At 44.0% G+C, this 16429-nt stretch overlaps 1 protein-coding gene across 1 annotated transcript in view; it reads left to right on the top strand.

The window, feature by feature from the left end:
* The window catches only part of LOC119958214 (minichromosome maintenance complex component 3 associated protein), an 84711-nt gene extending 72462 nt beyond the window's left edge, over positions 1-12249 (top strand). The window contains exons 26-29 of the mRNA XM_038786606.1: positions 1761-1890; positions 4397-4594; positions 10405-10546; positions 10701-12249. Of these exons, the coding sequence (XP_038642534.1) occupies positions 1761-1890; positions 4397-4594; positions 10405-10546; positions 10701-10883 (653 nt within the window). The 3' untranslated portion in view covers positions 10884-12249. The remainder of the gene's footprint in view (positions 1-1760; positions 1891-4396; positions 4595-10404; positions 10547-10700) is intronic.
* The last annotated feature ends 4180 nt before the right edge of the window (positions 12250-16429 follow it).

Raw genomic sequence — 16429 nt, 5'->3', positions numbered from 1 at the left:
TGTGTGGGTTTCCTCCGGGTGCTCCGGTTTCCTCCCACAGTCCAAAGATGTGCAGGTTAGGTGGATTGGCTATGCTAAATTGCCCTTAGTGTCCAAAATTTTGCCCCTAGTGTTGGGTGGGGTTGCTGGGTTGTGGGGATAGGGTGGAGGTGTACGGTTGGGTAGGGTGCTCTTTCCAAGAGCCTGTGCAGACTCGATGGGCCGAATGGCCTCCTTCTGCACTGTAAACTCTATGAAACATCTTACCAACTACCAACACTGATAACCCCCAAAGATACAGTACTCTATAGGTAACCCTTAAAAACTTTCCTAGCACTATCCATAAGCCAAAACACCCTTTTTTTCCTCTTAAACAGTAGGTGTGAATTCCTTACAGAAAACAGGTATTACTTTGAAGTTATCAAGTGGTCTGGAGACATTCTTTAGCGTGGAGAGAGAGTGACCAAAAATATTGTTTGTTTGAATGCAGCTCCCAACTGAAAATGAAACCAAAAAACCCAGGGCCACAAAGCAGTTTCCAGCTCAAAGCGAAAGTAAAAGACAGAATCACAGCCCAGCTCCACCTACACAATGACATCACTGCAGCCATTTGATAAAACACACTTTTCTTAAAGAGACCCTCACATGATAATTGTATGGAAATGAAGCTTAAGTGGTGATAATTGGTTTCTTGCCACACTACAGCGAGATCTTGATTTTGCCTATGTGGGCAGGTCTGTTGCATTGCAAATTGTTTGGCACGGTTCTCGTTTTGTGACATTTTTGAACAGAGCATAGGAACATACAATTTAGGAGCAGGAGTAGGCCACGCGACCCCGCTCCTGCTTTTCATCGGCTTAGTTTTGCTTGAGCGAGTACAACAAGGCTGGAGAATCGCGCCCAAGATCTGATTGAGGGGAGGGCGGTATGGTGGCGCAGTGATTAGCGCTGTTGCCTCATGGCACCGATGCCCCGGGTTCGATCCCGGCCCCGGTTCACTGCCCATGTGGAGTTTGCACATTCTTCCGTGTCTGCATGTGTCTCACCCCCACAGCTATTGGATAGGTACATGGATTAGGGTAGAATAATGGAGTGTAGATTAATTTGTTCTTAAGGGCAGCACGGTAGCATTGTGGATAGCACAATTGCTTCACAGCTCCAGGGTCCCACGTTCAATTTCGGCTTGGGTCACTGTCTGTGTGTGGAGTCTACACATCCTCCCCGTGTGTGCGTGGGTTTCTTCCGGGTACTCCGGTTTCCTCCCACAGTCCAAAGATGTGGAGGTTGGGTGGATTGGCCATGATAAATTGCCCTTCATGTCCAAAATTCTATGATTCTATGATAATTCTATATGGGGCATGCACAAGAGGAAGGAAGTGAGATTAAGCCAACAACTCTTTCAAAGATTCTATGCTACTGTTCTCCCTTGGTGCTCTAAATCGCTGTGGTCAGGTGGCATGCAGAAATCTCCCCATCAAAAAAAGCTCAATCTATTTTCTTCAAGACTATTTAAATGGCAGATGTTTGCAAGCAAGTTGCTTTATTGGGCCAAATAATTAGGCAATTCCCAGTTTCAGGATATTTCTCAAGGGGCCAGGTGACCTGCTTCCGCTCCCGATTTGTATGTCTATTCCAGCCTCCGATTGTCAAATGTCTGATCCATAGTTTTCCTATTATTCGAACAGAGATGTGACGTTTTTGAACAGAGCGTAGGAACATACAAATTAGGTGCAGTAATAGGCCACTTGACCATTTAATACTTCCGTATTAATATTTTTCAGAAGCTGTAAGTGAAGATGGTCAAATCCTGGTCTATTATTTCCAAGATGATCTGAAAAAATACAAACGTCCTACATTGTGGCACCAGGCACGAGCAAATACCAAAATGGAAATCCAAGAAGCTTCTTGCAGGTAAAGGGACAAAGCAATATAATAAAATCTACTTTCTTGCTCTGAATGCTATTTTTATATTTGCTGCATTGTTCAGATTGTAGTTCATGTGACAATGATTTTTTTTAAAAATTTGGAACTATTGCAGACATGTGTTCTCATCAGTCATGCATTTCAGTTTGTTTCTTGCAATCGTGGTTTGCAAATATTGATTAAATTGGTGATTTATTTTCCCTTTGTCTTTTTGAAATGTCATCAGACCATATGTGCTGTCCATGTGTGACCGTACCTCACTCCTTAGTGCTGTTCACGAGATGTTTTTCTATTTATGCCAACAAATCAAAACCACATCGGAAACAGCATATTCTATCCCATAGAATGTCCCATAGAACCTGTATGTACATTATCAATTTATGGCTGCCCTACCCAGTTTGTATCTGAGAAATAGATATTTTGAATGAAGTTGATGGGTTCGAGGAAGATTACCTTTGCATACAGAGTAAAAGTTGAGGCTTTGTGTCTGAATTTTAAGGGTATTATTCTTGTGCAACATCTGCATTGAGAGCTGGATGAAGACAGGTTAGGAACTGAACAGATTCCTTGAACTTATTGTAGTGCAGCTTGCCAGTCAGTGTTCTTTTGTGTCAAGCCACTGCAGAACTGACAGCCTCATCACAAGGCAAGAGCTGATATGCCTATTGTTGCTTCACAGCTCCAGGGTCCCAGGTTCAATTCACGGCTTGGGTCACTGTCTGTGCAGAGTATGCACGTTCTCGTGTCTGCGTGGGTTTCCTCCGGGTGCTCCGGTTTCCTCCCACAGTCCAAAGATGTGCAGGTTAGGTGGATTGGCCATGCTAAATTTCCCTAAGTTGTCCAAAAAGGTTAGGTGGGGTTATGGGGATAGGGTGGAGGTGTGGACTTAAGTAGGATGCTCTTTCCCAGGGCCGACGCATACTCGATGGGCTGAATGGCCTCCTTCTTCACTGTAAATTCTATGATTCTAAGGATATTTTCAGTTTTGACCTGCCTGGGCAGTTGGAGCTACCTTGGGCATACTTTTGATCTTGTTTCTAACAACAGGAATTTGGGAAAAATTACAGTTACGTTGATTAACTGGTTTTGATTTTCATGGAAAATTAAATAGAATTGTTTGTGCTTTCACTAGTTTAAAAAGGTCTTGGTCACCAGTGTAATGTAGAATTTGCCTTCTATCATTTTAAACCAATGGCTATGATTATAAGGAATAGTAGCCTATTTGTATATTTTAGGCAAGGCCATTCATTTCACAAACAACCCAGAACCTCATTTCATCAACATAGGTCAGGCGTAAAGTCGACTTAAACTAGGAATCTGATCATGAGAGTTATTGTACCCCTCTGTATGCCATTAAAAGACATTATGCATTTCGTGAAGGCCAACAAACAGATGACATGATTATGAAAACTGTCCGTAAGAGGGATCCAGTAGCCATTGTGGTTGCACCCTGTAAGCAGTGCTCTGAAGATTGATAGCTTGAGGTCGTCAGTCCCATGGGAGGAAAAAATTGATTGAATGGAAGTGCTTACACCATGACTGGCTAAATAGTCAGAAGATTTAACATCCCAGCTCTAGGTGTTGTTGATGTGTCACATGGTCTGATTGCCTGTGCGACATCCACCTCTTGGTCTATATTTGTTGTGGAGATGGACTAGAAGAAGGTTATAGCACATTTTTTGTAGAAACCAGTGGTCCGGATTCTGGGTGGTTTGGATGAGGAGAGGGATAGGCTTTATTGGGCGTGTTCCCAATAATTTATTTGTTCAAGGCAATTGCACAGTGAAATTTTCGCTTGGAACAAATACTCAGCATGACCCATTTACCAGTTAGATGCTAGCTTTTGTCTGGGAACCACAAATGAGCCAATGCAGCTATTGACGGTCAAACAATGGACATTTTATAAATGGGTTAGAGTCACAGTGTACCATTTTCCTGGCCAAGCCAAGCTTCACCTATGTTGAATAATGCAAAGTTACTGTTGTAATCCAGCAAATCTTCCCTTTAATTCCTTTAACTGAGGGATGATGGTGCAGTAATGCAATTATGGGATGTTGGCGTCACTGGCTAGGCCAACATTAATTGTGGTAATATGACTGGACTAGTGATTTGAAGGCTTAGGCGAATTCTCTGGGGACATGGGTTCAAATCCCACCACTGCAGCTCGTGGAATTTAAATTCAATTAATAAAATCTGGAATTGAAAGCTAGTCTCAATAGCTACTGAAACTGCTATTATTTGTTGTAGAAGTCTATCTGGTTCACTAACATCTTTTAAGGAAGGATATCTGCCACCCTTACCTGATCTGGCTTACATGTGACTCCAGACCCAAACACTGTAGTTGACTCTTAACTGTCCTCTGAAATAGTCTAGCAAGCCACTGACTTCAAGAGCAATTCAGGATAGGAACAAATGTTGGCAATACCCACAACCCATGAAAGAATAAATAACAAAATTCCCATAAATTTTGTTTTTATCTCGTACTGTTTTCCAGGTTATCACAGAAGCAGGCGCACTCTTCGATTAAGCAGAGATCAGACTGTAAATCATATATTGTGAAGGTCAATCCTGAAGAAAGCCTTCCAGACAGGAGTGTTTCTGCTGTGGATATCACCCATACTTCTACAGCAGCAGAACTTCTACCAGACCGATTGTTGTCAGAAATTGAAATGGAAAGAGAAGAGAATAAGAGGTACGATAATGGAGAAATGTGGGAAACAAATAGCATGCTTTCTGTAAATGATGTGGTTTATAAGAGTACAAAGCAATAGTAAGACCGATCTTGGGGCTGGACATGAGTTTTAAACTCTTACAAACAGCAGTGACAGTTCTTCCACTATCTCATTCCACATTTGGCAAAGCAATGCAAAATACATTTTGTTGTTGACTCAAAGAAAAGAATATCCAGGAGCTTAAACTTCTAAGTTTCCTTCAGCTACTGGGTACTGCGTGGTTAAGGTTTAGTCTACAACATGCTTGTCCACAAGACAACCTGTGGACCACATGCGGCCCGCAAAGCCCCGCCATGCGGCCTCTGGAACAGTTTTGAAAATGCTGGTCCAACAGGTACGTTGCAATGGAAGATTGTTCATGGGGAATAATAATAATCTTTATTATTGTCACAAGTAGACTTACATTAACACTGCAATGAAGTTACTGTGAAAATACTGAGTCTGTCAGCAGCAAACATGGAGGCGATCCAGCCTGTGATTGAAGAAAAGCGAACAGGAGCAGCATAGAGTTCGGGAGAGCTGGGCCCAGTGGAAGCAATGAGCAGGAGCGTGAGGCCTGGGAAACCAGTGAGCCAGGGTCACTTTGAGGAGATGCTTGTTGCAAGGTTGCCAAGTTGCCACATACTTTGTAGTTACATTTGCACTGGCCGATTCCTGTTCACATGTCAAGTGCTTGCCGAACAGAGATCTGAAGAAATGGGAGCTGTCGGTCATTCGGCTCACTGAGCCTGCACCACCATTTGACAAATCCATTGCTGATCTGATTATGGCTTTATTCTATTTTCCTACCTCTCACCGAAAACCTTTAACTTCCTTGTTGATCAGAAATAGCCCTCAAACTCAGCTTTGAATATATTCAATGAACCAGCCTCCCTCTTCTCTCTGTGGAAGAGACTTGCATGCCACCCCTTTCCCACAAGTTGCATTGCTTGGGTGCCCACAGGCTTGTCTCTCCCCAGCTGCAGGCAGCAATAACAGGCATTTTGCACATAGCCTTTCTATTGCATACAAATCATGAAAATGAAGTTTCCATGTATGTTCTGCCTTTGTGCAGGCAGTTCCAATGCAGCCTGGTTAGTCAGTTGTTAGATATAGGACTCAAGTCCCATATGAATTTTAAAAAAACATGTTAATGATTTTTTTTTTACCAACAAGTGTCCTTAAACTAGATATTACAGTCAATTCTCTTGAGTTCATTGGAAGTTGGGAATCTCATTTACTGAAATTTCCTGATTATGTATCATCTTCATTTTTTTTTAAAGATAATTTATTGAAGGCATATCCAAAGCATATAGAGAATACAAAAATAGGAACAATCCATAACATTAAACAACAACAAACACCGCACAACATATTAACAATATATAGCTGAGGTTACTGGGTTATGGGCATAGGGTGGAGACGTGGGCTTAAGTAGGGTGCTCTTTCTAAGGACCGTTGCAGACTCGATGGGCCGAATGGCCTCCTTCTGCACTGTAAATTCTATAATATAACACTATAACAATACAATATAACAGGAGTATATATATTACACACACAAATATGATGCAACACCCTCAACGAGAAAGAAAGTGAACATTTTTATTTCTTGGTAAAACAAAATAATGAATCCCCCAGCTCCGCAACAGTGAACAAAATTACTATTTTGCTGACAGTCTAGTAGTTCTTGAAAAAGTCGATGGACAGCTTCCACTCACTGAGAACCCTTCATCCGAACCTCTAATGGCGAACTTGATCTTCTCCAAATGAAGGAACTCAGCAAGGTCTCATACCCATGACCCAGTACTTTGGGGTTCTGCGGCCTGCCAATTGAGAAAAATCTCTTTCGTGCAAGAAAGGAGGCGAATGCTGCGACCTTGACCCCCTTTCCCACCATGACAGCAGGATCCTGAGACACACCAAAGATAGCTACTCACAAAGAAGGGGTGACCACCACCCCCACCACCAGAGACAATACATCTGTAACACCCTTCCAAAACCCCACTAGTTTTGGACAGGACCAGAACATGTGAACATGGTTTGCCAGGGATCCGGCACAACGCGTACATTGATCAGCCACTTCCGGGAAGAAATGGCTCAACCTAGCCGGTGTCATATGCGCTCTGTGCACAACCTTCAGCTGTATAAGACTGAGTTTAGCACAAAATGAGGACGCATTAACCCTACGCAATGATTTTCTTCCCAAATCCTCTTCCCATCTCTGCCGCATCAACACCATTGAGACTTCCTCCCTACTGGCCAACTCAGCATACACATTGGAGATCTTACCCCCTCCAATCTCAACATCCAAGAGGAGCCTGTCCTGTAGACCCAAGGGCGGTAACATTGGAAATGAACTCAACTCTTTGCTCAAAAAAGCACTTGTCTGAATATACCTAAACTCATTACCCGGCAGCACAGTGGTGCAGTGGGTTGGCCCTGTTGCCTCGCAACGCCGAGCTCCCAGGTTCGGTCCCGGCTCTGGGTCGCTGTCCGTGTGGGGTTTGCACATTCTCATCGTGTCCCCACAACCCAGGGATGTGCAGGCTGGCTGGATTGGCCATGCTAAATTGCCCTTTGGTTGGAAAAAATGAATTGGATATTCTAAAAAAAATTTTTAAACCCAGTACCGCAGGGCATTTGACAGGCCTCCATCAGCTCAGTTAGGTCTGCAAACTTTCCACCCAAGAACAGGTCCTTAAAGCAATGGATCCCCAAGTGATCCCATTCCTGGTATCCAAGAGCGCTGGAATGAATCTGTGGTTGCACTAATCGAAGCCTTCTATACATGCCCTCCAAACCAAAATGTAATCGCCTCTGGTTCCTAACCCTCAAAGTGGAAACCAACACTGGGTTTGATGAATGCCTACCTGGCGAAAAAGGAAGGGGAGCCAAAATCAATGCCGTTAAGGAAGTCCCTTCCACTCTGCACCATACTGACCCCTGATCCAACAACCATCTTTGGACCAAAACAATAGTAGCAGCCCAGTGGTACCACTGAAAATTGGGGAGGGCCAGGCCACCCCTGTCTATTCCTCTCTAGTCAAACTCTTAATACGGGAGACCCTCCCCACGCACAGCCCAGGACAAGTCTATTAATCTTCCTGAAAAAGGATTTGGGCAGAAAGATTGGGAAGTTCAAAAAACAAAGAGGATCCTTGGTAGGATCACCATCTTAATAGTCTGAACTCTTCCAGACAAAGATAGAGGCAAAATGTCCCTCCTTTTAAACTCCCCTTTCATCCCCTCTACTAATCAGATTGAGCTTGTGAAGATGCGCCCCATCCCGTACCACCTGAATCCCCAAATAGTGGAAGTTTTTTCTAGCCAGGCAAAATGGGAGCTCAGTCAAATACCCCTCCTGCCCTCCGGAGGTAATCAAAAATATCTCACTCTTTGCCGTATTAAGCTTGTATCCAGAGAAGGAGCTGAATTCATTCAGAATTCTCAGGATCTTATCAATGGACTCCAAAGGATTGAAAATATACAGTAGGAGTTCATCCGCATATAAAGAAAGCCGATTTTCCACCCCCCCACCACCGCCGCCTAATACCCTCCACTCTCCAGACGTCCAAAGAGCCCTTGTTAAAGGTTCGATCACAAGGGCGAATAGTAATGGGGAGAGTGGGCATCCTTGCCTCGTCGCACGCTGTAGAGTGAAGTACTCAGAACTAACCCCGTTAGTGAAGATGCTTGCTTTCGGGCCTGTATACCACAATTTAACCCAATCCACAAATCCCTACCTGAATCTAAAACGGTATGCCCACTCCACTCGGTCGAATGCCTTCTCAACACCCGTTGACAGCGCGACCTCCACATCATTTCCTCCAGCGGGCATCATGATAACATCAAGTAGCCTCCGAATATTAGATGTCAACGCTCTGCTTTTTATAAAGTCAGTTTGATCCCATCCAACCACTTCCGGCACACGACCCTCAATGTGGGTGGCCAAGATCTTGGCTAGAAGCTTTGCATCTACATTCAGGAGGGAAATTGGACAGTACGATCCGCATTACCCAGGATCCCTTTTGTTTTGAAAGTCAGGGAGATGGAGGCCTGCAACAGCGTTGGGGGGAGCGAGCCCCTTCCCAGCGCCTCATTGTACATCCGTACCATCAATGGACCCAACAGCGCACCAAAATGTTTATAAACTTTGACTGGGAATCTGTTCGATCCCGGGGCCTTCCTTGACTGCATTGAATTCACACCTCTCAGCAGCTCCTGCAGACCGATCGGAGCCCCCAATCCTTGCGCCCTAGCCTGACCTACCGTTGGAAACTCCAAATCATGTAGGAATCCATTTGTCAGTTCGTACCGCGATGGCGGCTCTGATTGGTATAGCCTTTGATAAAAAGATGCAAAGATTTTATTAATCCCCGCAGGGTCCATGACCACCTCTCCTCCCTCCCCCAAATCCCTAAGTCTACCTTTCACCCTAGCCGCCGTCTGCTTCCTCAGTCAATGGGTGAGCGTACTACCAGACTTCTCTCCATGTTTGTACAAGAACCCCCTGGCTTTGCGCAGCTGTTTCACCGCCTCCTCAGAGGTGACCAAATTCAACTCCATCTGGAGCCTCTGACACTCCCTCAACAGTGTTACATCCTGTGATTCTAGGAATTTGCGGTCAACTTTGCAGATCGCCTCCACCAATCTCGATTGTTCTACTCACTCCACCCTTAGCCGATGCGCCCCGATCAAAGTGTTCTCCCTTCGCCACTGCCTTCAGTGCTTCCCATAACACCCTGGCGGAGACCTCACTAGTGTCGTTTTGATCTGTGTAATTACGAATGACGCCTTCCATTCTCACACAATCCCTTATTCGCAATAAGACCGTGTTTAATCTCCACTGGGGTCTAGAAGTGGATGGTTTATCACCCCGCAGGTCTACCCAGTGAGGAGCATGATCAGACACCACAATAGCCAAGTCCCCGCAACTCTAGGAATCAGCGACTTGTCTAAGACAAAATTTTTTATTTGGGAATAACATTTGCCACAAAAGGAAAACGCTTTTGCCTTAGGCCTCCCAAAGCGCCATGGATCTTCCCTCCACCCACCCACCCCAATGAGCTGCATGAATTTCGATAGCTCCCCATCCACCGCTGACGTCCTCCCAGATCTGGGGCTTAATTAGTACCTAAAAATGGGTACATTGAACTTGATTGTTAATATTGCTGAAAAGATACATTGTTGAAGCTTTTCATCTTGCACTCAACAGGACAAACTGAAAGAATACCAAATGTGAAGGGAACAACAATTTGCACTTCATGAGAAGAGAGTGCTGATTGGTTGGCAATTGCATTCACTGCCATTCTCTGGTTTATTCCCCAGGGCTATGCCTTGACCAGAGTCAACCTGCCTGGTTTGAATTTAAATGAAGCTTGGCAGTTAACTGTCAGTCAAAGTTAACTGGTGCATTCTCCATGGCAATGCCTTTACAATCAGAGTCAACTTACCAACCAATCAACACTTTCTAATGAAGTATAAATTGATTCATTTATATTTGGTCTTTGTCCTGATGAGTGCAAGATGAAAAGCTCATGAAATACTCATTCTGTGCCACCAAACAACTACTTATTGTTAGTCTTTGTTTAGCAAATGTATTCATTTTAATGCATGCAGCTGACGGTGACAGAGACTGCAACTGTGCATGTGCAGGAAGTGCTCTCCCTGGTGTTGTAACACAAATAGAACACAGCCTTCCTCAGATGATTTATTGTGTGAGATTAGCTGCAATTGCACTATTCAACTTGAAATGCATTTAGAGATAATTTCATGTTTGTGCCATTTCCAGGTGTGAGGAGCAACTATATTGCTGGCTGGAAGAGGGTCCTTTGGATTCGATTGCTCTCCCCCTTTACCTCCCACAGACTTTGGTCTCTGCTGATGAAGTTGTTGTTCCCATGCACCTAGTTTCTACTCCAATCACACCACAGGTTTGAGGATTCCTATTATTGCTACTTTGTTTGGTTTGATGTGCAACAGTTCTTCTTGCAACTCAATTGATTTTCTCTTGAGTTCTGCTCCTATTATATGTCTCAGATTGGAAACCTGATGCTACCTCATCCTGTTTTTTTTTTCTCATCCTAGGAGGTTATTAGTAATGGACAGAGTAAGGACGTCAGTATGAATAATTCTGATTGGATGAATGATTCAACAATGACGCTATCGGACAAACTGAAAGAGTTTAAAAGGTTGATCCAAGCCAGTCAAGAGGAAGAAATGGTTTGCGAGCGTCACCTGTCCATTTTACTGGATGTAACTGACACATGATGGAAACAGCAGAAAAGCTTGTATTTGAGGGTATATACACTGAGTGGTAGTTGGATGGAGCCTCACTGAAGCTTCTATTTGAGGGTTTTTCTCCTTTTCGTTGTTCCATCCTTCGAAATGTGCATTCAGTTTTTGTACAGTAATTAATATAACATGATTTCATTCATAACAATACTCCAGACATATTTTGATTAGACTTTATTCAAGTCACTCCTTGCTGTTTCCCAAACTTGTATTTGTTTTGCTGGTGGAACTTTTTTTAGTTGCAGAAAGTTTACTTCGCACCTCTATGTCCTGCCAAAGTTATGCTTCGAGTTGCCACCGTCTTAAAAAAATGTTTTTCTTTCAGTGAAAGGTGTGGGTGGTAATTGTTTGATTTTGGCACAGTAAGGGTGGCGCAGTGGTCGCACTGCATGCTCACGGCACCGAGGTCCCAGGTTTGATCCCGACTCTGGGTCACTGTCCGTGTGGAGTTTGCACATTCTCCCCGTGTTTGTGTGGGTTTTCGCCCCCACAACCCAAAGATGTGCAAGGTAGGTGGACTGAACACACTAAATTGCCCCTTAATTGGAAAAAATGAATTGGATAGTCTAAATTTATAAAAAAAAAAGATTTTGACACCGTATTCTGTAACCAATTTAAGGATAATTTGACCGGATGACGAAACTTGCAGCAATCATGCTAAATAGTGCAGCTAAAGCGATTTAGTGTGGTGCTTTAAAGAAAAGATTGTGTCTGTGACTTCAGTTGCAATGCGGCGTTGGTTTGCATCTCAGATCATTTATCCCATTTTAGAAAGGTAGGAGAGAAAAATCTAAGTTGGGCTTTCTTGAGCTGAAGAATGGAATTGAACAGTTTATCTCTTTGGTCCTTTGAATTGTGCAACTTCTTATATAAAACCACTATATGGATGTTTTAAAACAGATATCAACATAAACAAGTTTCCCAAGAGGGATGTGTCAAGGTGATGACCAATGACATATGTAAGCTTCTTTCTCCAAGTCTCTTGCAGCATGTGTTTCTGAATATGTGTTCCAGTTCCTTTCCAGTGAAGGACTGTGTATTTAAGATTCAATTTCTGCATGAATGCTTTAATTGGCTTGGGAATTACCTGTTTTATAATGTATGGTGATGCTTTAAGTAATTTTTAAACTTCTGTTTAAAGTAATACTTACATTCGTTTGAAATGCTGTTGTCCAGTAACAGCAAATTATATGGGACAGGTTCCTTACTTATATTTAACGGTGTTCTCCTATTAGTGAGGTCATGTGTGATGGACAACTTCTCCTGAGAACTGACTGGGAATAAATACTTGCTCATGAGAAAGTTAGATTTCTACCATCATTAAAAAAAATCATGAACATCATGCATTTGAGTTTTGGCCTCATTACCATATAGCAAAACTGCTCCGTGCTGGATGGCATGGTGGCGCAGTGGTTCGCACTGCTCCCTCGCGGCACTGAGGACCCGCGTTTGGTCCTGGCCCCAACTCACTGTCCATGTGGAGTTTGCACATTCTCCCTGTTTTTGCGTGGATCCCCCCCCCCAAATCCACAAATGTGCAGGCTACGTGGATTGCCACGCTAAATTGCCCCTTAATTGGGGAAAAAAAAGAATTGGGTTCTCTAAAACTGTTCAGTGCAAATGTTACTGGATCCTGTGGGTGAATTTGAACAACTGTTCTCTTCAATCAAGCATCCTACGTACATCACTGGATACTGACTGCTTTCTGTAATTCATCTCTGTGCAAGAGTTTATTAATTGTATTTCTATTCACTGATTTTACTTCAGAAATGAAAGAAAAAAATTAGTTACTTATTCTCTTGTTCCATTATACATAAAATGGCTGCAATCCTAACTACCATTTGCGTATTTTTAAATTCCACATCTCTCCTTTTCTCATGCCATACTGATCCAGAAGGGGATTGGGGGAAGAGTGCGAGATTGAATTAAGGATTGGCTGACTGACATAAAGCTGACTGTCTGGATAAATGCGTTCTTTTCTACCTGGCGAACTGTAATTAGCGGGGTGCCGCAGGGCTCAGTCCTGGAATCTCAACTGTTCACAATCTATATAAATAATCTTCAAGCAGGGGCAAAGTGTAACAGCATAATTTGCGGATGACACTAAAATAGGTGGGAAAGCAGGCAGTGATGAGGAGATAAAGATTTTACTGATGGATTCAGATAGGCTAGACTGGGCCAAAATTTGGCAGATGGAGTTTAATGTAGATAAGTGTGAGGTTATCCATTTTTGCTGAAAAAATAGAAAGGCAAATTATTATCTAAATGGAAAACAGATTCAAAATGCGTCTGGGCAAGTGACCTGGCTGTCTGTTCATGAATCGCAGTATGTCGGTATGCAGGTACAGCATGTAATTAAAAAGAGAAATGTTAGCATTTATTGCAAAAGAACTGGTGAATAAAAGTAGAGAAGTGTTGTTGCAATTGTATAGGGTGTTGGTGAGACCACATCTGAAGTATTGTGTCCAATTTTGATCTCTCTCTTATTTGAGGAAGCATATGGTGGTACTGGAGGCAGTTCCAAGGAGATTCATCAGATTGATTCAGGGCATGAGCAGGTTGACGTATGAGGAGAGATTAAACCGTTTGGGCTTATACTCGCTGGAGTTAAGAAAGACGAGAGGGGATCTGATCGAGGTTTTTAAAAATAAATTTAGAGTACCCAATTTCTTTTTCCAATTAAGGGGCAATTTAGCGTGGCCAATCCACCTAACCTGCATATCTTTTTGGGTTGTGGAGGTGAAACCTACGCAGACACGGGGAGAATGTGCAAACACCACACAGACAGTGGCACAGGGCCGGGATTCGAACCCGGGTCCTCTGTGCCGTAGGCAGCAGTGCTAACCACTGTGCTGCCTCACAGAAGATGGTGAATTTGTGGAACTCGCTGCCCCATAGTACAGTGGAATCTGAGTCATTAAATGGTTTCAAGACGAAGATAGATATATTTCTGATTTTATTAATGGGTTAAAGGGATATCGGGAACAGGTAGGGAAGTGGATTTGAGACCAGGAAGAGATCAGCCATGATCTAATTGAATGGCAGACTAGGCTCAATGGGCTGAATTTTTAGAGTACCCAATTCATTTTTTTTTCAATTAAGGGGCAATTTAGCCTGGCCAATCAACCTACCCTGCACATCTTTGGGTTGTGGGGGCGAAACCCACGCAAACACGGGGAGAATGTGCAAACTCCACACGGACAGTGACCCAGAGCCGGGATTGAACCTGGGATCTCAGCACCGTGAGGCAACAGGGCTATCTCACTGCGCCACCATGCTGCCCAACAAAGCCATTATTACCGGACACCCTGAGTATCTCTCCTGGGCCATCGGGAGCGGCGCTGTCGCTAGTGCCTTCAATCCCGACCCCCTACCCACTCTGCTCCTAATTCTTATGTTCCTATGCTCTTTCTCCATCTTCCATAATTCTCAATTTTATTTAAGCAAACTGCATTATCTGAGCTTTTCTCCCTGCTTCTGCAAGCTCCTAAACTTAACAGGCCTACTAACTTTGTTTCAGCAAACATGAGGTTCAAATACACGAGCATTACTCAAATATAACTGTTGACACCAAAAGCCCAACAAAACTTTATGTCTTGTTTTCAACTACATGCAATTATGCACATCTTTGATTCTCAATTAACATGTGGCTGGTATATTGAACAATGCTGCCCCCCTTGAGGTACCATGTGCCATGAGACTTTCATCAGAGGCACTTAACTTTCAGAATAAATAAGAGTTTTATCAGTCCAAGCCATTCCAATGCTTTGGAAAGTTTTCCCGAAGGGTCTGAAGAAGAATCTTTTTCGATTCAAAATGGGAACTGTTTGTCTCTCCACAGATGCTGCCAGACCTGCTGAGTTTTTAACAGCACTTTAATTTTATTTTACCAAAACTCTTTGAAGTTTTCGTTCAAAATAGAATCTTCCTCATTTGTGAAAATTTGTGCCTCTGACTTTCCTCCATAACTATCGTCTTCCCTTCCCTGGCATCATCCATGTTATAACTAGATTGTGGGTGCAACATGGTGTTGCCATCTAAAATGGCCACCTCCAAAGGACCATGGGAATTATGGTCAACTTGGGGCACAGACAAGTACACAGCCTCTGTGTATTGTGCAAAGGAGCCAGACAGACAGAAACTTGCGCCTATTAAAGGTCAATCACAATTGTTCCCAGGACAATAGAACTCGAATCAAGGAATGGCAACAGTAGCAGACTAACTAGTGCCACTTCCCCTTATTTGGAAAGGCCTACGTGCCTGGGACAATGACAGCTAGGACCCACCCAGCCATTGAGGTATCCGCCCCCTAATTGGCCAGGATCAATAAGGGTGATCAAAACCCTATCGATCCATTGGATTTGGAGTTTAAACCTCCCCAAAGGCGCAAAAACACAGGAGAATAACAGGAACTGCAAACTGAGAGATCAGCCTCTTTTCGACCGACCTGTGTGCGACCAATTGCAGCACATCAAGGACCTGCGATCGCTACCTGAAGGACGAGCCCAGCCGAGACCAACCTGACGACTTCCAACCGACCCACGTGGACACAGATAAAGGCATCAGAGCCGGTCACCCCGAAGTTAAGTAAAGGTCATCTTAGTTATTAGATATAGTTTGGTGCGTAGCCACGTGTATCATTGCACATAGAGATAAGTCTTGTGTTTATTAATAAACTGTCTTTTGAACAGATATACTGGTTGTGTGGTCATTTGGTCAATATAAGAAACAGCTTGTTCACATTGAAATAAAGAAGTTGGCTTCCGGTGGTGGCTATAAGGGAGTAAGTCGCACATTTGGTGACTCTGACTCCGGTCAGACTTTGAGGCCTATTCCCCCGACTTTGTTGAACTTTTGAGCGCTGGAGTGAAAAACAATAGCACTCTAGATCTGAATCCATACAGAGTTGTATGGACTGAAGGAGCAGAAGGGAGCGAAAACAGGCAAAGAAGGGGCTGAACAAAGGTGGTGTGGAAGCTCAAGTGGGAAGAAAGATGGCCGATGAACAGACCACGGAACGGACGGTCCAGACAGCACTGGACAACATGGTGAAGGTCATGAAAGAGAGCTTCGCAGCACTGAAGCGGGATAATTTGGAACCACTCCAGAAAGCGGTGGAGCGACTGGATCAGAGGCTGGGCGCTCAGGATAAGAAGGTCCAGGCACTGGAGAAGACAGTGGAAGAGCAGGCGGATTTCAAAATGGTAGCGGATGTGGAAATTAGAAAGTTGAAGGAGCAGCAAGCTAGGCTGATGGACAAGCTGGAGGACGTGGAAAACAGGTCTCACAGGTCTGAGAATCATTGGGCTTCCGGAGGGGGCCAAGGGAGTGGATGCCACGACATATGTGGCAGACATGCTGCAGAAGCTGGTGGGGGGATGATTTCTTCCCGCATCCGTTGGAGCTGGACAGGGCACACAGAGTGCAGGTGAGGCAGCCACGAGGGGGGGGGGGGGCGGCACCGGGCGATGGTGGTCAGGTTCCATAGGTTCGTGGACAAGGAGTGGGTTCTACAGTGGGCC

Source organism: Scyliorhinus canicula, chromosome 2 (genome assembly GCF_902713615.1).
Source record: "Scyliorhinus canicula chromosome 2, sScyCan1.1, whole genome shotgun sequence".
Taxonomy (NCBI): domain Eukaryota; kingdom Metazoa; phylum Chordata; class Chondrichthyes; order Carcharhiniformes; family Scyliorhinidae; genus Scyliorhinus; species Scyliorhinus canicula.
Note: the sequence above shows the minus strand (reverse complement) of the source record. Positions and strands in the feature narration are given on the sequence as shown.